At 46.7% G+C, this 25549-nt stretch overlaps 2 protein-coding genes across 4 annotated transcripts; one reads left to right on the forward strand and one right to left on the reverse strand.

Moving 5' to 3' along the window:
• Positions 1 to 36: 36 nt before the first annotated feature.
• slc13a5b (solute carrier family 13 member 5b) lies at positions 37 to 8889 on the reverse strand. Of its 2 annotated transcripts, XM_076036349.1 has the most exons (12): positions 8722 to 8881; positions 7343 to 7471; positions 7119 to 7255; positions 6694 to 6920; positions 6379 to 6559; positions 6177 to 6299; positions 5874 to 6086; positions 5687 to 5790; positions 5487 to 5608; positions 4951 to 5112; positions 2829 to 2966; positions 37 to 1632 (listed from the first exon to the last, which is right to left on the reverse strand). In XM_076036349.1, the coding sequence occupies exons 1-12, from the start codon at positions 8860 to 8862 to the stop codon at positions 1507 to 1509; spliced, it is 1803 nt and encodes a 600-aa protein (XP_075892464.1). In that variant the 5' UTR covers positions 8863 to 8881; the 3' UTR covers positions 37 to 1506. The 2 variants fall into 2 exon arrangements, with proteins under 2 accessions (XP_075892464.1, XP_075892463.1); XM_076036348.1 differs by having other exon boundaries at positions 7119 to 7471; positions 8722 to 8889.
• A 4812-nt stretch (positions 8890 to 13701) lies between these two features.
• Positions 13702 to 25296, forward strand: wdr81 (WD repeat domain 81). 2 transcript variants are annotated; one of them, XM_076036352.1, is made up of 12 exons: positions 13702 to 14018; positions 14773 to 15280; positions 15683 to 19179; positions 19265 to 19372; positions 19467 to 19666; positions 19776 to 19957; positions 20152 to 20317; positions 20518 to 20683; positions 20794 to 21597; positions 21681 to 21826; positions 21918 to 22141; positions 22212 to 23118. In XM_076036352.1, the coding sequence occupies exons 2-12, from the start codon at positions 14919 to 14921 to the stop codon at positions 22252 to 22254; spliced, it is 5898 nt and encodes a 1965-aa protein (XP_075892467.1). In that variant the 5' UTR covers positions 13702 to 14018; positions 14773 to 14918; the 3' UTR covers positions 22255 to 23118. The 2 variants fall into 2 exon arrangements, with proteins under 2 accessions (XP_075892467.1, XP_075892466.1); XM_076036351.1 differs by lacking the exon at positions 22212 to 23118 and adding an exon at positions 23658 to 25296 and having other exon boundaries at positions 13707 to 14018; positions 21918 to 22100.
• The last annotated feature ends 253 nt before the right edge of the window (positions 25297 to 25549 follow it).

Here is a 25549-nt window from a genome sequence, read left to right on the forward strand (position 1 = left end):
CTGTATCTGTCAGGCTTCAGCGTGTTGCATGTTTGCTGATGTAAGATTTTGGAAAGCACTGTGGTGTTTTCAATCAAAAAATAAAAGGTGGAATGCACAGCCTTCACTCAATCTCGGTCGGAGTTGTTGAATTTTTAACTTGGCGTTGTTGCGGATACTCTGAATTTCTGGACAAAAATTCCAACTTCTAAAAAGGTTTTCTGATAAACGTACGTAGACCATGCTGACCTCTGAGAATGTGACTTCCAAGTTCAAATGGAATGTGCCATTCAGCTGTGTTAACCGGCAGCTGCAGACTTAGTTGTTGCAAATACATTGCTGTATGATGGGGGGGGATTGACTTTAATGATAAGCTTTTTGGGTGTTTTGGCAAGGTCTGCAACCTGGCAATGAGACAATGTATATGTCATGCATATATATGTGCATGGTCGACAGTTTGTCCACTTTGTCCAATGGAAACTTTGAACTGAAATGCTTTGCCTGGACCTGCCCTGGTCTGTGACATTTTGAGGCTTGAGTAACGTCACTATTTGACACCACAGAATTGACTTGCTTATTAGGCTACACCTTTAATCACATGTCCGCTCATGCAAAAAAAAAAAAAATGGCTTTAAACTGTCTGACCCATAACCCAGGGACCAGTGACTCACTGATGGATGCAAAACTAGGTCTAGGAAAAACATGTTTTAACTAGCTTTGTTTCTTGCTTAAGCGAGATGGTCCACTCAGCTTCACAAAGGCGTCTTTGCAACGGTCTGACCATTTCACCACGTACGCCCGATGACAAATACGCATGAACTGTAAACAGCAGCTCAGCCTAATTCAGATAACATGGCTCTCCTGATGTTTTGCTGCGGAGGAGCTGTGTTAACGCTGGCAGCAAGCACAGATTGATCGGTAGAGTGGAAAGTGCTGGCGTTGGATACATGTTGTAAAGATAAAGGCAGAAAAAAGAAGGCAGCATTTTTAAATAGTTATGTAAATTACAAGTGGTTTATAAATAAATAACTACAAATCTGATAGAAACAACAGTGTTACATAATACCATTTGGCTTTTATTATCGTATTATCTGACTATGTTACACATTTCTAGAAACACGGACTTTATAAATAATGTCATCGCCTATTATACAACTATGATAAAAAAAAAAGTAAAAAGAAAATGAACGGACTGCAATGTTATGCCTCTGAGGAGTGTTTAAAAGGTAGAAATAGTTTTAAGTGTAGTTTTATGGTTATGATACAAAGTAAAAAAATAAAGAATTTCAATTGCCTTCAAAACTCACTGTTCTTCCATTCTCTCTTAAATTTCTCATTGCCACTCTGTTTAAACGAGCAGAACTCAGGTGTCTGAGAAAACAAGTGCTGATGGCCTCGTGTTCTCGCAGCCATCAGAGCCGTGTGGTGCAGTGGGACCGTCACTCTGACCAGAGGTGTTTAGTCTGGCACCCGTGGAAAGGGAGGAAGGGTGACTGTGTGGGTCATCTCCTCGCGGCATGACCAGGCTCACACCCCGGTGGCATTGGCCCAGACGGGGAAACTGTCCAGTTCGAACATAGCCTTGCCCCAGGTGTTGATGGCCAGCGTGATACAGAGGATGCCAATGATGTTCATGACTATTCCTGTCCTTGCCTGTGGGGGGGGAGATACAGAACAGCTCGTTAGCTTGATGAACTTGAAGAAAAAGTTGGACGGTTTATCTCTGTATAAATGCACCTGTAGTGTGAGAATTCTAATGTAGCTCCTTTCTTACAGTGTGAACGTTATTGCATACCCTGTTTGTATGATTTTTTGGTTTAATTTAAACTCATAATGTAAAAGTAAATAGTTCACAAACAAAGCTCACGATAAATGTGCACTCGCTGCACGGTTAAACTGTCAAGCTAAGACCAGTGTCCTCACACAATGCTTTTTGACTTTTTGACATTTGTCAATAAAGTTTCATTTGAAAGCTACAGTATGAGACAGATCTGTTTACGTGTGACAATGCTTAAAAGGCATAAGGTCCTTTAAAAGAAGAGTTGGTTGCATTAGAGACTGCGGGTGTCTGGGAAGACTTGCAAACTGACTTGTCCATTTATGTGGTACAACTCGAGGTAAGCTGCTATTTCAGCATTGTTAACTTGAAGGCTAGCGTTAGCTGTGCGAAAAATTCCCTGTTATGCCTTTACCAGTGTCATGTCACCATTTTCAGGTGCTCTGTTTGTCATCTGGCACAGACACAGAAAAAAAAAGTCACAAACATTTCTTACATATCAGACATTTGTCCTAGAAAGAAAAAACATTAAATCTTCAAATGCTGCTTGGCCTTACTCTTCAGTCGCTGTTGCTTATGTTGCACTTTGCTGATGTGGCAACAACTGAAGGTAATTTTGGTGACGCTGATGTTTCCCCAGCCACCTCTCCGCCGCTCTGGACAGCACTAATTTAACTGGCTACTTCTAAACTTGAGTCATTGTCTAATTCTGTCATACATTTATGCGTTTGCTCTTTTGGAGCCAAGCAAACAGGTTTTGGTGGTCTGAATTTTTAGTATTCTTCCTGGTACATTTAAAGAGTTATTGATAAGTAAATTAAATAAACAAGGGGATTTATGTAAAAATCCATAATGTCAACAAAGAAAAAAAATTACAATTTCAATAAAAAAGTTGGGTTTTTTTTACATAACTTTTTTTTTTTTTTTTGAAGCAATTTATTTGGACATTTTTGGTCACTCTACTATTTTTGGTTTTCAACTTTCTCTTTACCTTCAAACTGTAGCAGAGGGTTTAAAATGCAAACTCATTAACACAGTTTACAGAGAAAACAAGAGACCCAACCACACTCACCATGTCTGCAACCTTGAGGTATCCATAGGAGAAGACGATGGCGTTTGGAGGCGTTGCAACAGGCAGCATAAAGGCGAAGGAGGCACTTAGGGTACAAGGCACCATGACGTATAGAGGATTGATACCAATGGACTGAGACTGTAATAATAACAGGGAAAAAAACATGAATGTCTGCGGCAAAAGTAAGCCTTCTTAACAAAATCCAAATTCCCACGTGGCTATTTTTCTACAGCTGTAATCAGTGACTCACATGCAAAAGTGAAACGTGTGCAGTTCTCTGTGAAGTGAAAACTCTCATTAGCTTGGCAAAATTAAGATGTAATTCGTGCGAGCTCGGAGCTGACTCATGATTTTCCCCAACTACAAAAGCACTACATATGATGCGATAATGGCAGACTGCTGCCATGCATAAAAGGTTACTCTAAAATTTGCCGCTGAATTACATATCCCGCCGCGCAGTGGCCCGCAGGCACACGGTAATTTCTGCCTCTCAAAATAAACAAAGAGGGAAAACCTAGGCTGTCCTCTTTAAACTGGAGGCTGTGCGTCAGGTGGCTAACAAGGGCATCGTCTCGTCTGATGTTTTGGTCCAAATCAAATGCTTGGGAGTCACTTAAGCATGCTGACACACAGGACGACATGCCACAAGTCTCGTCGACCACAGTGTTTCAAATCCTCTCTTTTGGCTGCATGCACCTGACCAGAGGCCTGCGGAGGAATGGGTTTTTGCTTGATGTTTTGGAGCAGACTGTCCTTTCAGATAAAGATAAGAGATAAACCTTTGCAAGAGGGGCCATTTCCTGTCTAATCAGTTGTCTAGGAAATGTTATCGTCAATCATAAATCAAGAGGGACCCACCCATGTTTCCATTTTGAGCATATCAAAAGCAAACCTTTGGAAATTTGCCTTAAAAATTAAAAGATAAACAAAGCAAGTGCCCTGTTTCCTTTCAGTGATTTAATGCAAATCAAGTGTCATTGTGCCATACTATGGCCGGTGTATAGTGTGTTTCCATAAAACAATTTATCGTGTATTAAATTAATCTGCATTATCATCTACCAATCTGCACTCTGTGGGATGGATAAAGTCTTATCTTAATTACCTGTAATTCCCAAGTAAGTTTCTCTAATCAGAGCTCACAATTAGAATAAGTAACTAATAACATTGAACTTTCAGCTCTCACGACTTTTGATGTTTCCATAACAAGCTCGCAAAATTATTATTGATCTTGTTTGGACTGGCATAAAGAATATGACAACTGTTTTGCAAGATAGATAGTTTGGATTCAGGAGTTAAAATCTCAGTGATCCAGCTGCACTACAATATAGCATTTGTTGCCACTGATCTCAGTCAGCTGTGTTTTTTACCAGTTCACATTTGTCCTCTATTCGCGTATTAGCATGTAGACTTAGATTTTGAGATGAGTGAAAAAGCTGCATACCGTGGATACATTGGGAAATACTCTACCTGCTGTGTTGTGGAGTCCATAAACTGCACTGGTGTGACTGCAAAGTCTGGTGATAAATCTCATCAGATAATAGACAGATCCTTGGTTTAACTTGTTTTGTAGGCCTCGGACGTTTACTCCTGTTGCTTTTATCTCCTCCCTCACACCAGGTTCACACGAGGGTTCGACAGCCTCATAGAAACCCACTTGTGCTCGCCCTCCATAAATATCTTTTTGAATACCCCTCCTTGGCACTGTCTTTCATGGCCCAGCTTTGGCAAAGGCTGCTAAACTACTGGGCACAGTGATGCTATTCTTCGGCAGCACTGGGGTGGGCACCATTACGAGACACTGTTTAGAATTGGTGCATTTGGCAGATTATTAAGAGGAGGAGGGGCCCAGGGAGGGGGACCCAACATTCAGGCTGAATGACCAACTAGATGGGCAACCATATAAGGGAAAATAGGCCGGCTCCCACAGGGAGTAGGTTCAATGCTGCACGCCGATTGGGGAGATCCATTTGGAATGAAATACACTCTGTGGCACTTCATCTCACTCGGCCGTCCAGACAAACATAATTGTCTCCTGCAGTCTGGGATTTGGCCAGTGTCTGGGTTCTGTTGTCGCTGATGTCCTGTTCAAAAATCAACCCCATTTTCAATTCTAACGACTTACCATTGAGGCCAACACAGGTAGGAAGAGCGTCGCTGTAGCCACGTTACTGGTGCATTCAGTGAAGGTAGCAATAAGGAGGCATAAGATGATAGCAATTGCCCAAGGAGGGATGCTTTGCAGGGGGGCCATTTGATCTCCCAACCACTTTGAGAGCCCTGATACCTACAGAGAAAATTCATAGGAAACATATGCCACGTCAGTCCGTTCTGGAAAAGTTCACCATAACCTTCTGAGGAGCCAAGCCAGCGTTTGCCACTTTGCTGTAGGTATGCTGTAATTATGGCTGGTAGGATCTCTGCTTTGGAACTCGGTTGGCCTCGCAGCTTTAAAGAGTGACACGTGAAAATTCGGGTAAGAGGAAATATTCATTTACACTGTGTGATTCGCGTGATTCTGCTGGGAAGGGAAAGTGCTTATTTCCACCTTGTAAAAACCCACCACTAACAATGTGAACCAATGAATCAGCAAAAGGGTATTTGGATGAATCAGGCAAGGAAAACAAAAAGATTTCCCAGCATCATTGTGACATCACTTACTTCACTGCCTTTGGCAAGTGCGAAGCCTCCTCCGAGAAGCAGCACAATGCCCCAGGGTAACTTTTTCTGGACGACTTTCCAGGTGAGCAAGCGAGGAGTTGGCCCGGCAGCTTGAGGAGGCACTACGAATACAGACTTTCAGCGTCATCATCAACACTTTATACTCCCTTTAAAACGATTTACAACATGACATGGCTCACCTGTGTCAAAGCTGTGAGACCTACAGCAGAAGCTCGGGGCTTTGGATGGCAGAACGAAGAGGAGGATCGCGATGAAGATGGCCACGGTGGCATCCGTCACGTACCTGAAAAGTGGAGCGACGCATGAGTGGAGGAGCTAGAGACAAACGCATGTCGATACGTCCTCCAAAGGAGAAAGTGCACTAACTCTGCTTCGGAGTTGAAAATAGTTGTCGCCCAACCGTCAACGAATCCCGGATCCCTGGAAAACCACATGACCACCAGCAGAGTGAAAAGACCCAAGACACTGATCTCTCCGAAGGTCATGGGTCCCAGCAGACGGTGCTGCTCACGGATTACGTTATAAGCAGCGATGTCCTTCTCCGTCTTCACCGCTCCACAGCCCCACGTCTTTTTAAAGCTGGAGGGGCCACAGAGATTATTTCAATTTTTTTTCTTTTACCTAGAGTGTCTGTCGCGACGATAGGGCTTAAACCGTTGCGCAACTCACTTGAACCCCATGAAGACAAACTGGAGCCAGAGCCAGGCCAGTGTGAGCATGAGGATCATGTTGGGGAAGGCGAAGCCAAACCAAGAGGCGAAGTTGATCACGTCCCCGTTCTCTGGGAAGAGCCTTTGGAGGACACGGGACGCCTTGTGAATAAACTGGACGGGGTCTGTGGAAGAGGTGCTGAGCAGACGACGGAACTTACTGGCTCATCTGGCCCTTGAGCACGAGGTTGGGTCCCGTCCCGGTCAGCGTGGCCGTGCCGCCAATGCTGGCAGCATAGCAAACGCACAGGGTCATCCCCTTACACATCCTCTTCTTCTCCGCCGCCTCCTTGCGCTTGGCCGCCTCGACCGCGGTGTCCAAGAAAGTCACCACGACTGAGCCTTCAAACGAAGAGAACAGAGGAGCAAGCGAGAGAGCCGAGCGCTTTGGTCACTTTCCCGGTGTGTGTTTGTCTCCCGCGAGGGAGAGAAGAGAGAGAGATACTGGAGACACCTGAGGGCGACTGTGGCCTCACCCTGTTGTCCCTCGCTCTGCTTCTCTGTCTGCAGGGGCTGCTTGCTATCTGGATCCGAGGTCTGGACCTGCTGCTCCTCCGAGCTGAGGATCTGAGGGATCTCGGCCTCGTTGTCGTTCAGCTGCTCCAGCACCGCCTGCACAATGGGCACCATCATGGCCGTGGTCGCCGTGTTGCTTATCCACATAGATAGGAAGGCCGTCACACCCATGAAGCCCAGCATCAACCTGCCACGGACGTCGAGGGGCGGAAAAACACCACCGGCGGTCTTGAGTTATGCAGTGTTTGGCCTTGAGTATTACGCAAGTGTCTCACCGTATCCTGTGATAATATATGCATCTTATCTTATCTCGTCTTATCTGTCTTATAGGGTCGGTAGTGTAAGTAGTATTTTGAAGCTCTCGATGAATGCGCAATCCACTTACAGCGCTGGGCGCACACCGACAAAGAGCAGCACCCTCAGGGCAATGCGTTTGTGAAGGTTCCAGTGCTCCACGGCCACGGCCACCATCAGCCCCCCCACGAACAACAGGTTGGTGTCCTTCAAGTACTGCATGCACACCTGGGAGATAGAGAGGGCAGACGACGTCCTGCTGTGAGCAGGGATTCGTCCCTTCCGAGCACATGACCCTGCGGCCACTTCACTCACGTCTTTGGACTCCATGATGCCAAACAGAGGGAAGAGGAGGGCCGGGAGGAGGGCGGTGATGGCCAAGGGCAGCACCTCCGTGCACCAGAAGACCGCCATCATGATGATCACATAGGCACATTCTGCCTCCTGCATGAGAAAAGAATAGAATAGAATAGAATGGAATTTTTAATGTCCACTATAGGGTGGAAAATTGTCTTTGGCTCACAAGCACAGGAGATAACAAGACAGACAAGGAGAGCGCTAAAAATGCACAAACACATTAAGAGTAAAATACAGTAAAGACAGAACTTGCCGCAGTTCATGTCTGTGGGCCGGTCACTTAGTCGAGTAAAGAATGTTAATGGCATTTGGAATAAAAGACTTTTCTCCGCATGAGAAGCGTAAACAACCTTTTACTGACTTTTAGCTTTACAGCCAAAAAGGCGGGAGGATCTGAATCGCGATAATATGTAATCTATGAAGTTTAGGTCCTGGCGGTTCAGAGGGTAAAGATAATCACACTTTCCACTATAAGATAGCACAAGAGTTTATTGTCCCTGCAGAGGGGACCAGCGGCTCAATAAGAGAAGAAAAGCAGATAAAGATGAAATAAAATAAATGACATCTCTCGCACACCTGCTTGTTCACACCCTCCTGGTCTGATCGTTATTATTAATAATTCCTGAAGTAGTAACCATGAGACACACCGATCGTTCGCATTGCATCCCGTTTCATCATCATGCGTTTGTCGAGTCTAGCAAAATTCTGAAGCAAGCCCGTGTCATGCGTACCATCCTGCAGGGTTTCGGCTCGCTCTACCGTTGCCCGCCCTCCCATTGAAACGCGTCTTTGTTCGCGGCCGCTCCTCTATCCAAACACGCCTGACATGCCTGTGTGTGCATGCGTTACATGTAAGTAGCCGCCGGGAGCCCCCCCCCCATCTGACTCCGTGTTCCCACGCTGGACCGTCATGACCCGTCATGTTAACAGCGAGGCGTTAAAACAACAAGAGCCCCGGGCCAGGCCAGGCCAGGCCCGCCTCGGGCTGCACGCTCGCGGCTGCACTGGCGCGTTGATGCAGCACCAACAGGTGCACGGAAGAAGAGGCGAGAGTCACATCCGCTCGAGCGCCGGCGAAAGATGGTTTAAAGGCACCGAGGCGCGCTGGAAGAACCGTGCGTAAAAACCGACAAGTCGTACTTACGTACGAGTCATTAAACCTTTTTTTGTGCGCGCAAGAAAATAAAAACAGCCAAAACAAACAGATAAAGAAGAAATTCTGCACGCAAGCCTCCCTCAGAAGTGACACATTTTCAGCAACGACGCCCCTTGCAAAGTTTAAATGCGCGTAGAAGGGTATTGGTTATAACTGACCCCGAGTAACGCAGGCTACTCACCGCTGTCCCGATCACTAACGGCAAGGGGAGAAAGGCCAGCGGGGTGAAGAAGAGGATCAGCTCGTTTTTCACGGAGCGGAGAAACTTGAGGAATGTCATCCTGGAGGGGAGCGGGGCAAATGCAGGGAAGGCTCGCACCATGGATCGCGCTTTTGAAGCGCGGAGGCGGAGGAGGAGGAGGAAGAGGAGGAGGAGTGGAGGAGGGGGGCGCAGAGAAAGGAGAGGGGCAGACGGAGAGGGAGAGAGAGTGAGTGGACCACGAATCACAATGAAGACAGAGGGAGGGTTGGAGAGACATAGACACAGTCAGCCAGAGAGGGGGGAGGGAGGGAGGGAGGGAGAGTGCTGATTATTCCCAGAATCAAGGCAACAACGAGGGGGGAAGAGGAGGAGAAAAAAAAATCAGCATCCCTCCAAAGTAATCCGAAGTAATCCAATTCCCCCCAGACGTCATGTTTCGCGAACAGGTGCACCTTTTAAACAGTTCACTCGTTAAAGAGCCGAATCTGTTTCTATTTCTTCTCTTTTGAGAATTATTTCACTTTAAACCCGTGAACGCCACACAATCCACGAGTTCCTGACTCAATAAAACGGGTGCGGTGCACGCTTGACTCACTTTATATTAGTCGTGTTGGGGAATAAAGTTTTTTTTTTTTTCTTTCAAGTCCTCGCTTTAATTTAAATGGAAATATGTGCAATTGGGGATTCTCAGATTCCATTATTAGAAAAACAACATTTTAATTCTCTTTGCGCTTTTATACTTGTTGACTCACTCAGAACCGCAGCATATTTTAGAATGACGTGAAACCTTTTTGGGGGAGAAAAAAACAACACAAAAAACTTTAGTTCACGTTTAGTCACGACACAGCCATTCGAACTAACTCAATGTGGATCAATTTTTATTTTAATATATATATTTTATTTTTATTTTTTTTTATTTTTATTTTTTTTTCATCAAGGATGGAGCTCAGACTCTGACTTTACCTCTTTGACCAATGAATAAACACAGCACCTCTAAAATGTCGCAGTCTTTTATGGCGGTGTCAGTCAGTACAGCGCAATCAGCCTCCATAAAAATTCACACACATCGCTCGCTGGGATATAAACGGCACAGCGGCTCCACATTTTATTGCATGCCAACCAGCTGCAGGGCGGTTGTGTTTGTCTTCATCAGACTGCTCATATTCAGAGCGCTACTTAAGTCATTACGCTTCACTGTGATTTCAGCGACTTCTTTTCGTTTTCCTTCTATGCGTGTGAGCAACATTTTGGGAATTTGTGGCATATACTGTAGGGGGCAGCACTTGGTCAGTCTGCCCCTTTGTGAGCGCGTTTGCATGTTGTGATTTGATTTCAAAGTTGCATAAAACCGCACCAATGAGCGCAAGAAAACACGCAGTAGAAACCCCAATCAAACAATTGAGTTTTTATTTTTGTGCTCCATAAACATCAGGCGTTTCCAGAAGGAATACCCACCTCAGTCAAATACAGTCTTTAAGAAACGCTGAATCACCAGCAGTGCATATATTTTCACAATAATGTGCATTTACGTCTGAGGAAAAACTGTCTTGCTTCATTTTTAAACTGTTCTCTAAATTCAGCACTTTTATTCCTCACTATAAATCATGTGGGTGACTTAGCGTGCAGAAAAAAATATATTATGTCTGTCGATCAATGGCTGACAGAGATCACATACCACTGCAATTTTGCAATTGCCATAACATTTGTTGACCCTACCTTTTGCCCTATGTATTTTCAGAAGGATAGGCAAATTAGATTATATAAATAATCTAAAGAAACATTCTGCTTTTGAATGAAAGGTCCATTGTGACAGATTGATGTTCTTTCATCAGCAATAATAAAAAAAAAAAGTCATGTTTACTGTTAACGTTATGTTTGTCCTTCAAGTCAATGTAGATGATGCTTTAAGACTCTCTTAAAAAAACACATTTTATTATGAAAATTTGTTTTAAAAGGCCACATGTTTTTTTGTTTGTTTTTTTTTAATGATGTGAACCAGCAGAAATGTACATAAACGGTTCATGGCAAAGCTTCTAAAATAGACTTTATTATGAAACACATTACGTCACAGTACCCAGCCCTGTTTTGTGTCCCAACCATCTGCACCAAATGCTTCAAAACAGCAAATCATCTCTTTGCTTCAGGACATAAAACAGAACCTGCATGGCAACGCTAGAACTTTTAGCAAGCAACGTGAGTATATTATGTTGACATGCAATTTGCATATTTTCTATGAAAAATGCTGAAAATAATCATGTCACGAGTGAAGCTTTTCATTTGTGTCCCGGTAATTATGAATCTTCAAAACAATGAAGAAATTCCACATCCATCCAACCTAACTTCAACCTAATTTTAACTCATGCAGGGATGTTTTGAATCGAGACAGTTGTTATGTTCTCACAACATTATAATTTTTATTCAATTCCTTGTCTCCAGACAAATGCTGTCTAAACAGAGAGTCACTTAATATATATTAGCCTTTATTGTCAGTCTCTTCTGATGTAAACATCATCAAATCTTAAGCCTTTGTCAAAGGTTTTGGTCAAAAATCATATACACTGTACATATATATATATATATATATGTAAAAGGCTAATTTTAAGAGGGTATGTAACTTTGCATATTGAAAATGATATGGTATGGTATGATAGAAATCCTGACCTTAAGATAATACGGTTGAATAAATAATATCAAGTATTTATTTCAAACAGTTCTATTATTTGGAAATTATATATATGTATATATATATATATATATATATACATATATATATATATATATATATATATATATATATATATATGCAAAATTATTTGTCAATGACAATAGCAAAAACAAACACAAAATAGTGTGCTTTAACAATTCAGTGATCGGAAATTATATTTGAAAGCATACAGGGAAAACATGAAATCAATAAATTTAGTAAATGATATTCCAGAATTAGTAACGCAACACAATTTCCTCAAAATCTCTACGAAGTAGACGTTTAATTACTATTCAACCCGAAGGTATTCAAAAGAACTCCCTCTGCTGGTCATAAATAGACTTAGACTTAGACTTTCTTTATTGTCATCATGAAGAAAAACACGGCAGTGGTTCAATTCACGAAATGTCGTTGCCCAGTTCCAGAAATACAGTACTAACTAAAATCTATATACAAGCTGAGATAAGTACAGGGATATAAAAATATGGGAAATATGGGAAAATCTGGAGGTGGAATGTTGGTGGTACATAAATAAATCGAGTAATGTTCATTATCAACAGTATAAACAGCGACGTGTGGAGTATAAACAATATGAACAATATGAACAGAGTATACAGAATAACAGAATAACAGTGACCAAGTGGAGGGGTGTGTATGTATGTAAGCTGTACATGTGCAGATAGTGCTGGAATAGTGCTCTGATGCTGGTGACAGTGTAGACAGTGGCAGCAGGGAGGTGGGGTGTTAACTGGTGTTTAACAATCTGATGGCCCGGGGGAAGTAACTGTTTGTGAATCTGGTTGTTCTGCAGCGGATGCTAGATGGGAGAACAGTCCATGGTTAGGGTGAGTGGGGTCAGACAGGATCCGCTTGGCTTTAGATAGACAACGGCTGTCTGCAGTGTCTTTGATGGCAGGGAGCAGGGACCTGATGATCTTCTCCGCTGTCCTCACCACCCTCTGCAGAGGTTTCCAGTCCACAGCTCTGCAGCTACCACACCAGACAGGGATGCAGTTGGTCAGCAGGCTCTCGATGGTTCCTCAGTAGAAGTTTTTCAGAATGGGAGGCGGGAGGGAGGCTCTGCTCAACCTCCGTAAAAAGTGCAGGTGCTGCTGTGCCTTCTTCGCCAGGGAGGAGGTGTGGATTGACCAGCTGAGACTGTCAGTGATGTGCACCCCCAAGAACTTGGTGCTGTTCACGACTTCTACGGCTGTGTCATTGACGAGGAGGGGTGTGTGGCTGGGTCTGGATCTCCTGAAGTCCACAATCAATTCCTTCGTCTTGTTGACGTTCAGGATCAGATTGTTGGTCTTGCACCAGAGCTGTAGATGTTCCACTTCCTCCCTGTAAGCCATTTCATTGTTGTCCCGGATGAGGCCCACAACTGTAGTGTCGTCCGCGTACTTGATGATATGGTTGGAGTTGTACTTCGGACGACGTCATGTGTCATCAGGGTGAACAGCAAAGGGCTCAGAACGCAGCCTTGGGGGGTACCGGTGTTCAGGGAGATGACACCAGAGTTGTCCCCCCCCCCCCCCCCCTGCACAGACTGGAATCCGTATGTGGGTGTTCTTCTCCTCCAGGTGCTCCAGGCTCAGCTGGAGAGCAGTGGAGATAGCATCCTCGGTGGAATGGTTGGGCTGGTATGCGAACTGGAACGGGTCGAATGATGATGGGAGTATGGAGACGATGTGGTCCATAAATGAAGAAACCCAGCAAACATCTCTTATTAAGTGTATCTGTGCATTCTGTCTACAGACGCTCTAACATGTGAACGCAATGAGCTGTGTAGTATTGGAATTGTTTATCAAAGAAACAAAATACGTCTTGATTACAAAACAAAGACACGAAAGGAGATAGATGTGACCGAACATGCTCGCACACTGCCATCTTGTGGTCGTGTCCATAACTACGTGTTCATCAGCGTAATAGAGGCAAATGTTTGTTTTGAATTACCGTGGTAATCACTCTTCAAACAGTCCGTTGGAAATGTTTTCCTGCACTGCCTGTGACCTACAGTGATGCTGCACATAAACGCTTCAAAGCAGTTTAAACACAGCCATGTATCATTCACTTTTCACCTCGGGCCATTACAGATGCGCACCAAGACAAGTGGGATAATGAACGAGTTATAATAATAATAATAATAATAATAATAATAATAATAATAATAATAATAATAATAATAATAATAATAATAATAATAATAATAAGTCCTGCTTGGCACGGTCACTAATATAATGATGTATCAGTTGCAGCCTTGATGAAACTCTCAAGGCAGCGGCGGCGGCGGACGGTGGTCGGTGGTCACATGAGATGAAGCGGTTGTGTCACGTGAGGTGCCGCTGCTAAAACATGGCTCCAAGTAGCACGGAACAAGAACACCGTCGGCTGACTGACCGCCGTCTGCCTGCTGTCATGCGTCGCTAGACATCTCGGCATGAAGCGACTGGCCTGATGTCGATCCGCAGCGTGAAGTCGTTCAATGGTTTCGACGCCGTCCTGACCCGTCATGCGTGACAGCGGCCGTTAGCTCGGAGCCAGCTAGCTGCCTTGTTGCTTCGAGGAGAAGGTGAGACACATTTACACCAGTCCGCGCTGTAGTTTGTGACTGTTGCCTGCAATGACGTACAAGGGTTGCATTAAGTCAGTGCAGCGACCTTGTCAGTCATGTTTGCGTCCTTTTAGCGACTTTACCCAAGAAATGAATCGTTGCGCTAGCTTCTTACTTAAGCTAACTTGTCAATAGGTTGACGTGAAGTAACTTCCTCAATTGTTTTTTGTTTTTTGTTTTTTTGTCTTCCAGCTCCTTACCGAAATTCATTTACTTAGCACAACGCATGATGTGTTAAATCAGAAAAATAACATTTCGCCGTGTGTTTGATAGTTTAAAGTATTAGACACTTCCTGTAAGACGTCTGTCAGTGTTTTCTGATATTATCTTTGACAGCCATCTAGCAGCCGAGCTAATACCCGAGGAAGCTTGTTGAAACTTTAGTTGAGCTCCCCTGGTTTAAACCAACAACCGCTCTTGAGATATGGACCGGACGGACGTGACATCTGCTACTTGATAAGAAGATGCTTTTTCCAGTTTGTAGTAGTTTAGCAGATTGTGCCACTGCGGCTGAAGTGGTTTAGTCATGTGAGCTGGTTTGTACTTGAGGAACTTGAAGGGACCGGAAATCATGCAACGCTATCACTTCACTGTCTTTACATCAGAATGCCTTTGTATGATAAATTATTATCTCTGAAATTACGTCAGTATTTTTGAACACTTGAAACATCAGGTATGACTTCTTATTATAAATATGTTTCTCTTTCCTCAGGAAGGACTGGTAAAAGGAAAGATTCTCTCTTCCTTTTTAACTTCATTTCTCCAACATGAAACTCTGAAAGTGATCCTTGGAGGAGACGGGGTGGCGCAATTACAGGAGTGCAGCACTGACCCCATAACAAATTTTGGACCCTCATCATGGATTGGTTGATCCGCTCAGTTGAGAGAGACCTCGGGGTGGACCGGCGGCAGCAAGGCCCGGGTCTGCGGCCCAGGGAGGTCGTAGCCTTGGTTCCTTCTCGCTGGGTGATGGCCCTGAGGGACAGGAGAATCACGCGCTGCGCTCGCTTTGATGGAATCAGCGAGGCAGAAATTCACACATACATCCATAGCTCCCAGGCCAAGTTGCCTCCCGGCTGGACACGTGTGTGCATTCAGGCTCTGAGGAAAAGCAAGCTGAACTACAGACTGGCCCGAGATCACTGCCACCAGCCAGTGGAATGTCTTTCACCGGATTGCTATGTGAAAACCATGCAGCGTGTTTCACAACATAATATCAGGTACGATCTACACACTGTTATTTTTGAGTAAATGTAACCGTGCTTGACTTCTTCAATTTGATCTATATATTAATGTAGTTGGCATGCTATAGGATAAACTTTTTATCACAGTCACCTGTAAAACTGTGATACTTTAGTTTTGCCAGAGTTTCTTTTTATACAATCAGTAAATTTGTAATTCTTTTGTGAACTTGCCTTTGAACGTATTGAACCTAGAAAAGGTTCACATAATCAGTCAAACGTAGCTTTTTGCCTTATTATGCGACCGAAGGCTGAAATAGAATGCTGTTCAATATTTTTGATTTATGTAAAGTTAATGTTTCCCCTTATGGTAACTATATGTCAGTTTACTAATACTAATAATTATACTAATACTAATAAATGTCACCCCTTTCTCTTTAGGAATCTGTGGCGAGATGTTCATCACAAACTTGTGCAACCTTACGCAGGAGCAAATGAGCAGATGCACATCACCGCTGTAGACGCAGTGCGTCATGCTTTACAGAAGCTCTTCCATTCCACATTCATCTCATCTGACAAGGTTTCCCCATCGCTCTCTCCAGCCAGAGAAAAGGAGAAAGAAAACTACTTGGCATCCAGTTCCTCGGTCTTCTCTAAGTCCCAGTCGGAGCATCCTTGCCCAAATGTTCTTCCTGCGGAGTGTCTGCTGGAGACAACCGAGATGCTCTATGTGATTCTTCCATACACTCAGTATTCACTTCATGACATAGTCTCCTTCAGTCCGGCCAAGCTTGCCAACAGCCATGCCAAAGTGCTGTTCATTCTCTACCAGTTACTTAAAGCCCTACAGGCCTGTCACGCAGCAGGCTTGTCTTGTGGCGAGCTCTCGCTGCAGGACGTTGCAGTGGATGATCAGCTCTGCAGTCGTCTTAAGCTCAACCTTGCACACTATGAAGAGCTGGGAATGGAAGTGGAAGAGAGCAGCGGCATTCAAATCCCTAAAAGTGTCCTACCGGTGCCTGGTTCATGTGCAAGCCAAGAGAGTGAAAGGCTTTGCAAAGACTGCTTTGCTGAACTTAAGTCCTTGGTTCTGGACTGGGTCCATGGACGAGTCAGTAACTTCAGCTATCTGATGGAACTGAACCGGCTGGCAGGGAGGCGAGTGGGAGACCCCAACTATCATCCTGTTTTGCCATGGGTGGTGGACTTCACTGTACCATTTGGAAAGTTCCGGGACCTCAGGAGGTCAAAGTTCAGACTCAACAAGGGCGATAAGCAATTGGACTTCACGTATGAAATGACCAAAGAGGCTTTGGCAGCCGCGGTAGGGAATGGAGTGTGCGGAAGTGGTGTAGGTGGAGACCTCTGTGGCTCAGTTGGAGCAGGCGCTGGACAGCCTGACCTCCTTCACGTTCCCCATCACATATCTGATGTGCTCTCAGATATCACTTACTTTGTCTACAAAGCCCGGCAGACTCCCAAGTCGGTGTTGTGCAGCCACGTCAGATCCCAGTGGGAACCCAACGAGTACCCAGCCAGCATGGAGCGCATGCAAAGCTGGACCCCAGATGAATGCATTCCAGAGTTCTACACCGATCCCTCCATATTCCGCTCCATACACCCCGACATGCCGGACCTAGACGTGCCTTCCTGGTGCAAATCATACGAGGACTTTATTGAGGTCCATATGCACCTCCTGGAGAGCAGAGAAGTGTCACAGCACTTGCACCACTGGATAGACCTCACGTTTGGGTTCAAGCTGTCTGGCAAAGAGGCCGTCAAAGCGAAGAACGTGTGCCTCCACCTCGTGGACAACCACACAAATCTGACCACCTACGGTGTCGTCCAGCTGTTTGATCAGCCCCACCCTCCTCGCCTGTCCCCCTCCCAGTATGCGCCGGCGGAGCCGCCTCTCCTCGGCCTCGCTGCTCTCAACGTGCCTTCCCTGCACCTTGCTCAAATGGACGCCACAGCGGACGCTTTGGACGGGATGGTCCCCGAATCCACGGGATGCGAATCCATGAGCTGGACCGTGGTGGACCGAGATGAGGAACTGGAGCAAGGCACCGAAGCGCTGGACTCGCTGGCGTCCACCAGCTCCTCGTGCTCCGTGCCTATGCCAAGCATCAGCTCGGTGGGAGGGAAGGCGGGAGGAGAGCACGCGGCGCTCACCGTGTCTCAGTCCCCAGGTTCCTTTCCTGGCGACTACCCAGGCGGCATTGGCTTGCGCAATCCCATGCTACAGAGAGGTGGGCCCATGAACAAAAAACACGGAGACGGGAACGTCTCTGGCACGGGGCCGGAGGCGGTCAAGATCACCCTCCCTGAAGGTTTCAGTCCTCTGCAACCTTTAGAGGAGTTGGAGAAGCTGAACAACTTCCTGGTGAAGAGCCTACACGCCGACGTCGGCCACAACGGGGGATGGAGGGACGACCGCTCACTGGACGAGTCTCTGCCGTCGCTCACTCGGCTCTACCAAAGAGACATGCAGGCCCTCGGTGTTCTGATTGCCGAGATCTTTCTCTCGTCCAAACTGAGGGGACTCAAACCTGGCAACGCTCTGAAGAAGCGGTTCCAAGCCGTTATGAAGCTGTTCTCGTCCAGCCTGCGCGAAATCCCGCTGTCACTGCATCATGCTCTCGAAACACTGTTGCTAATAAAGAAGCACTCTGGGACGAATGCAGCACTGAATGGCCCATCGCCACTGCTTTTCAAATATGACCCCATCTGTGACGGTCTGCCTCCACCAAACCCCTGCCAGTTGTTGAACCTGATCATAACCCCCTTTCCCTTCCCCTCCTATTTTGCTGCTCTCCACAACTTCATCTTTTCGTACCGCACCGAAACGAAGACCCTGTGCAGCCTCCAGGGACGAGACTTGGTCTTTTATCTGTGGCGGCAGCTTGAATCACTGTTGCGGGGCGACATCGCCGCCGAGGGCTTGGAGATCCTCCTCCCGTTCATACTGGCCTTGATGCTGGAAGAGTCCACCGCTGTCTATGCCTCCTGGTACCTCTTTGAACCCATCTCCAGGGTGCTGGGCCCCAGAAACGCCAACAAGTACTTGATAAAGCCGCTGGTCAGCGTGTATGAAAACCCACACTGCCTGCGCGGGCGCTTCTACCTCTACACGGACTGCTTCATCCTGCAGCTAATTGTCAGACTTGGCCTGCACGCCTTCCTGTCCAGCCTGCTCCCCCATGTGTTGCAGGTCCTCACCGGCTTTGAGAGCTGCATTCCAGGCTCGGCGGTGGAAGCCAAAGGGCTGAGCAGTGGCACATGCAATCTCGAGGAGGAAGAGGATTTCCATTGCGACGAGGTGCGCCAGTCCTCTGGGTCTGTCAGCGGAAACGTGGGAAGCAGCGGTGGGGCCAGTGGAGGTGAAGCGGGGCTCGTTAATTACTCCTCTGGCATTAGCCTGAACGACCAGGGCTTCCTTTCAGATGCAGAGGACTTTCAGAACGGCTTCTATGTCAATAGCGGACCTGGAGTGGCGGCCGGGAAGGAGCAGAGCCAGAACGCCGTAGCCAAGGAGCAAGACCAGGAGTCGCTGAGCGTGGGAAAGCTTAGTGACAAGAGCAGCACAAGTGAGCTCTCGCTGGGCGATGCCGACTCAATGAGGGACCGAGCCAGCCTCAAATCAGCGGACAGCAGCCAGGACTTGAAACAGGCCAGCGAAGGGGAGGAAGGGGGGGAGCTCGAGGATGAGGAAGTGACTGAGACCAGTGACGGTAAAGAGGGGACAGACGAGAACGCAGTTTCCAACCTGGAGCTCACTCTCTCCGGCTGCACAGAAGCTTCCGTTGCGACTCTGGATGCTGAGTTTGTGAACGGAATCGCGCTTGAAGAGGCTGAAAGCGAAAACTCGCAAGGGCAGGAGAAGGAAGACTGTAATGATCTGTCGGATTCAGAGGAGAAAGAGCACAAGATTCTCCTGGGTAAGTCAGCGATGCAGGTTTTTAACGTCTAAAAACAAATGAACTGTTCCCTTATTCACACTGAAATTCTTTTTTCCGCTCACAGACACAGTCTGCAAAACGGTTCGATGGCTGTCTGCAAAGCTCGGACCTACGGTGACGTCCAGATACGTAGCCAGAAACCTGCTGCGCCTGCTCACAAATTGTTACATTGGTATGTTAAGTGAATCACGCGAAACATCATCGCTCTAACATCATTGCTGCTTGTGATCCTTGATCACTGTTCCGTCCACCGTTTGCTGCTTCAGGACCTGTGAACCACCAGTTTGTCGCGCCCATGTCTGAGGAGAGCAGTTTTGAAGGTGTGGCTATGGGCAGCGTGTATGAAAAAAAGCCTGTGGTCGGTGACCTGACGGCAGTGCCGGTCTTAGACTGCCTGGTCTACATCGCTCAGCTCTATGGGGAGCCTGTTCTCACTTACCAGTACCTGCCATACATAGGATATCTGGTAAAGCATAGAAAACACACAATTGAGCAGATTTGGAGCGTCTGAGGGCAAGAGGCCTCAGGTTCATCTGGAATATAGAGTGTGCTATCATGAACGTGTGTCTCTCCAGGTGTCTCCACCCTCTTCACAGCGACTCAACACACGCAAGGAAGCGAGTCTGCTCGGAGCTGTCGCTCTGACGCAGAAGATCATCGTCTTTCTGTCTGACGCCACCCTGATGGACATGCTCATGAAGATCAATCAGGACGTCCTCCTCCCGCTGCTGGACCTTCTCACCACCCCTCGTATGGGGTAAATAGCACATGTCTGCACATGTTTGATGATTTTTTTATAAGATAGTGAAGCAGATGTCACTTGGCAGACTGTTGGTAACAGATATTTTTTACAGTGGACATTATTTATTAATTTATTAATCTGTTTATTTTAGCCCTGGTTTAATCAAAAGACACCCGCGTTTGATCTGTCACCCACTCTGCTGTGCGCAGGTTCCCCAGCGGGGTGCAGACGCGCACCGTCATCTGCCTGAAGACGCTCAGCCTGATGGCTCTCATCTGCCTGCGCATCGGGAGGGAGATGGTGCAGCAGCACATGGCTGACACGCTGCGTCAGTTCTTCGCTGTCTTCACCCTGCTCCAATCTTTGCAGCCTCAGGTACACACACACACACACAGATGCGAAAACAAACAGGCGCACAGCACCTGCAGAGCGTAGGGCCACAAACCTTGTTTGTTTAACAATAGATGTGTAATGACACAGAGGCAGTGTAAGTGTGTGTAAAGGTGAAATTGACACAGCTTGCAACTGCATCTTTCTTGGGAGCTGATGCACTGACTGCCTGTTTGGCACTCCAGCTGGAGACGGCCCCCCGCAGAGCTGTGGGCGACGCCACAGTCGTGGACGTGAGCACTCCCGAGGGGACAAACGTCACACTTGAGTTAGGAGTGCTGGAGGAGCTGCAGACTGTGTTTAATCCCGAGATGGCCTACGCCTCCTACATCCCCTTCAACTGCCTCATAGGTAGGAGGAAAGCCTGATCTACCTTTTACACAGCATCCTAAATTTTACATGAGTTTTTTTTTTTTTTTTTTTTTTTTTTATAACTTTCCACTCCTCCTGATTTGTGACAGGCGACGCGGCCATTCGGAAAGTGGTTCCCAACCACGAGCTGGTGTGGCAGTTGGCCGAGTCCTACCGCCAGAGGGCGAGGCAGGAGACCAACCTCCCGGCAGCATCCAGGGTGGACATCCCCACGTCCTCGGTGGGCTTCGGCCGACGGGTCGGCGCCGGCCCGTTTCCCGCACCCTCACACGCCTCCAGCCAGCTGGGCGACTCCCTCTTCGGGTCCGGGACGTTCGGCAGTCCCATGGTAGGGAACCGTATCCAGGTGTCGCAGGACGCCGACTACGACGCCAGCGCCAACCTGGGTCTGGCCGGCTCTTGGGGACGCTCCGGCCACGCCACGTCTGCCTCCGGCTTCAACGCTCCTTCAGCCGCCGCCTCCACCGCCTCCTTCTCCTCCCCCTGGGTGACGGGCCCCGCCCTCGAGGAGAGCGCACTGAAGCAGGAGCTGCCCCGCAGCGGCCGCTCCCTGCAGGGCAACTGGCTGGCGTACTGGCAGTACGAGATCGGCCTCAACCAGCAGGACCCGCACTTCCACTTCCACCAGATCCGGCTGCAGAGCTTCCCCGGCCACTCGGGCACCACCAAGTGCTTGGCGCCGCTGGCGGGGGAGGACTACTTCCTCTCCGGGAGCAAAGACAAGACGGTGAAGCTCTGGCCCCTCTACAACCACGGCGACGGAACCAAGGAGGTGGAGCCCCGGCTGACGTACAGCGACCACCGGAAGTCGGTCTTCTACGTCGGGCAGCTGGAGACCTTCCAGGAGGTGGTCAGCTGCGACGGCACCGTGCACCTCTGGGACCAGTACACAGGCAAAGATCCACCAGAGGGCAGTTTCGTCTTCGATTGAAACCAACGAATGTTTCTAATTCTTAGTTTTTAAATTGTCCTCCAGGCAAGCAGATCCGCTCATACGAAGCCGTAGACGGGAAGAATCCAATCACGGCCGTCACCACCATGCCGGCGCCGCACTGCAGCGTCGTGTTTGGCAGCGCCGACTCCATCCTCCGCTTCATCGATCCTCGCAAGCCGGGCCTGCAGGTAGTCACGGCACTCGACGAGCTCGCCACCTTCAGCCAGAACGGCTGCCTTACCCGTCGTTAAATCGGCTCGTCTTCTCTCGCGTCCCCAGCACGAGTTCCGCTTGGCGTACAACAACGTGAGCGCCGGGCTGATCCGCTACCTGGCGGTCAGCCCCACGGGACGCACCGTGGCTGCAGGTTTCTCGTCCGGCTTCATTGTGCTGCTCGACGCGCGCACCGGCCTCGTGCTGAGGGGCTGGCCGGCTCACGAAGGAGATATCCTCCAAATGAAGGTACGCTTGGAAGGTGTGTGTGTGTGTGTGTGTGTGTGTGTGTGTGTGTGTGTGTGTGTGTGTGTGTGTGTGTGTGTGTGTGTGTGTGTGTGTGTGTGTGTGTGCACAAAGTCTCGCCCCCTTTTTTTGTACTGTGTTTCAGAACCAACGTTAGTTTAAAATACTGTTTGTTTTTGTTTTTTTGAAATATAACAATCTGCCCACTTGAGTTAATTATATCCTAAGCGAACTGGTTCAATAAGACTGCTCATCACTACTTTTTGAATAGTTTTTAACACTACTATGATGATTGGGTCACACTATTTTGATTCGGATGCCATATATACAATCATTCTTGCACAACGTTTCTTCACATCTCCCATCTCCGCTTGCGCCTCTGATTTTTAGCACACCATTAATTGTTTAGCAAGAGACCTACAGCTCCCATGATGCCACTCTGTGTTTGCTCCTTTTGTTTGTTTTTGTCTCAAAGCCCCCTGGCGGCAGCAATTACATTCTGTGCGTTTAATAAGAGCCGTGTTCATTTAGTCTCGATAAGTGCTGCATGTATTAATATCTGAGTCTGTCACGGGACAGCAGTAATTAAAAAAACCCCTCTGTATTATTATTGTTGTGTGCTGCTGTCCTGCTGTCCTGTGTTTTTGGCAGTATGCTAGCTTCCTGCAGTCATTTCTGATTCATAAAATGCCGTCGTCATTTCCAGTAGTCCTGGCAGCGACCGCCAGTTCGATGGAGCAGTTTTTATTTTGATATTCCTAAAAGAGGCGCTGAGACGGGAAAGTTGTACCCGTCAGATCTGTTGTCAACAGAGCGCAGGGATAAGCAAACTTTATTTAACCCCAAATTAGGTCAAGGATTGTATTGCTAGTTTTAGAGGCTCAGGTCTAGGTAAATATGGACACAGGTTACTCATTAGGCAGATCGTATGAGTTCTCATTTGCACATTCTTATTACTCATACTTCCCCTCAGTCAGTGCAACGCATCAACCTGTGAATGGTTTGGATTGGTAATGAACACTTCGTCTTTTGATGACCGCCGTTTTTACATCAGCCAGCAGAACAAAAATTAACCAGCAGCGTTCTAGTACTTTGTTGCTGCACACATGTCGTGCATGGTTTTGTGTTTTTAATGGCATTGAATTGATTTTTTTCCTTCATGTATTCAGAATGTTAAAACAAAGAACAGAATTACAAATGATAAATCCAAATCTAGGTGGATAGACATTGCATAATAGAAATGACTTAATCAAATAAGCTAAATAAAAATAAATGACAAATTAATATTTAACCCACACAGGAGCTAACCTGAGCATGTTGGAAAGCATCTGTAAATAACCAGAGGCTCCACAATCAAATCAAGTTTTTTGCTTGACTTTATTAATTATTTTTTCCAAGCAGGATCTTTTGGCCAAAAGCAGAAAGATAATTTGAAGAGAGTTCATCAATTAAATGGCAGATGACAAAATAAAGTGTTTACAGTAATACATTGTGAAAAGGTCACTTGCTTTCCCAGAACTCCAAGCCAGTGACGGCTCCTCTTTGGAATGTGCATTTCAGGCTGCAGAAGGCAACTTGGTCATCAGCTCCTCCACTGACTACACCCTCACCGTGTGGAAGGACCTGGAAAACAAGCCTCTCCGCCAGTACAGGTCGCAGTCGGAACCCGTCCACGCCTTCGACCTGTACGGCTCTGAGATCGTGACGGGAACGGTGGCCAACAAGATCGGGGTTTACTCCATGGCCGACATCTCCCAGAGCCCCGCCAGCAGCACCAAACTCAGCTCCGAGAACTTCCGCGGCACGCTGACCAGCCTGGCGGTGCTGCCCACCAAGAGGCTGCTGCTGCTGGGCTCCGAGAATGGAGCCATTCGGCTGCTGGCTTAGAGAGCGAGGCGCCCCCACCCCCTCCGCCCCCGCTGCACTTCATCACTCTTCGCACTGACTTCTTAATGTGTCTTACAAAGACACGGGCTGCCTGAATGCTCTGTCCCCTCCACTGTGCTTGAGGACAGTGGCGCCAGTGGGACAGGTTGTCCTCTCAAATTGCTTTTCCAATGAAGCAGCACAAGCAAAGGCATTGTAGTAATAGAAGAACTGGAAAATGTGTGCCATGCAATTATCGTTTCTAATGTACAGCAGATGCCATGGTATTGCGAAAGCCCGTAGATGTATAGAAAGTATATATGAGGGGGAAAATTCGTTCCTCGACGAGGTCACTCGTTATTTTCACGGTGGTCAATTGTGCTCGCGACCAGAGGACGAAACGGACGACGTGCTCAGGAAGGTGGAACCCCCGACGAGGTTCTTCGTAGTGTTTACACTTTCCAAATAGATGCATAACCACACCAAAAAATGAATTTCCCTCAACTCTCATGTTCCTCAGTTTTTAGAGAATAAAAAAACACAGCATAACTCTAAATGCACTGATTAAACTATGCAGTATTTGTAGATCAAATCATTTTCTTTCTTTTTCTGTTAGTCTCGCTCCATGCGTTGCGAGAGGTTTTGATCGTATAGACGTCACGACGAATGAACTGCACTCACTTTTCTGTCAATGTCAAACATCCAGTTTCTGATTCCCAGCCTTTATTCATCAGTATGGCCTGACTGGCCTGACTTGTAACATTACCACTGTCTTTTTTCGTTCTTAACCCATGAATGAATTACTGCTTACTTGCTTTGGCAAAATGAAGCTGTTTTGCCTGCACAGAAGGCCGGAAGCTAACACAGAATCAGTTAATGCCAAGGCAGATTTGTCTTGGTTTGTCTTTGGTGGGTATTATGAACATGGTGAGAAAAGAATCGGAATTAGGACTCGTTAAAAAAAAAAAGAAAAAAAAAATACTGTGCAACAGTCAATTGTGCGGAGAACTGTTCAGTCTTTAAGCTGTTGGGATCCAAGAAGCAACACTGTCCCCTTCACGGGAGCTTCATCACGATCACGTTGGAAAGCACAGATTGCCTTCTTTTTTTTAAATTAGCTCCCCAAAGTTCAGAATACTTCAGTGTAATCCAACTTTTGATATATTTTTTTTTTTTGTAAACCAGGAGTAAAAACATCACACAATGACAGCATTTCTAATAAAACAAGCATTTTGTAGTCGTGTATTGTTTCAGAATCTCTTGAAATGTTTTCAGAGAAGTTCATGAAAAATGCTTATTTATCATGTGGATTGGTAATAAAATAAATACCCCCATGTTCTTGTGCGCGTTCTTGTTTTCACTGTGTGATTCGCCTACAAACATCCTGACTCCCAGCCTCGTCCTTCAGTCCTGTTTGAGTCACTGGAGTTCAAATTGGACAAAGTCCTCACGAGTTGTTTGCCGACAACTTTCATGTAATCTCAGAGATAATACTTTTGTTTAGGGTTGAAATGTGAGAAAATCGGCAAAGTAAATTCCCCCTGGAGTGTCTTTCCCCATCATTACGAGGGACTAGTCGGGGTGTA

This window comes from Nelusetta ayraudi, unplaced genomic scaffold (assembly GCF_046127955.1).
Source record: "Nelusetta ayraudi isolate G7.1 ecotype Tasmania unplaced genomic scaffold, CSIRO-AGI_Nayr_v1 ptg000048l, whole genome shotgun sequence".
Lineage (NCBI taxonomy): Eukaryota > Metazoa > Chordata > Actinopteri > Tetraodontiformes > Monacanthidae > Nelusetta > Nelusetta ayraudi.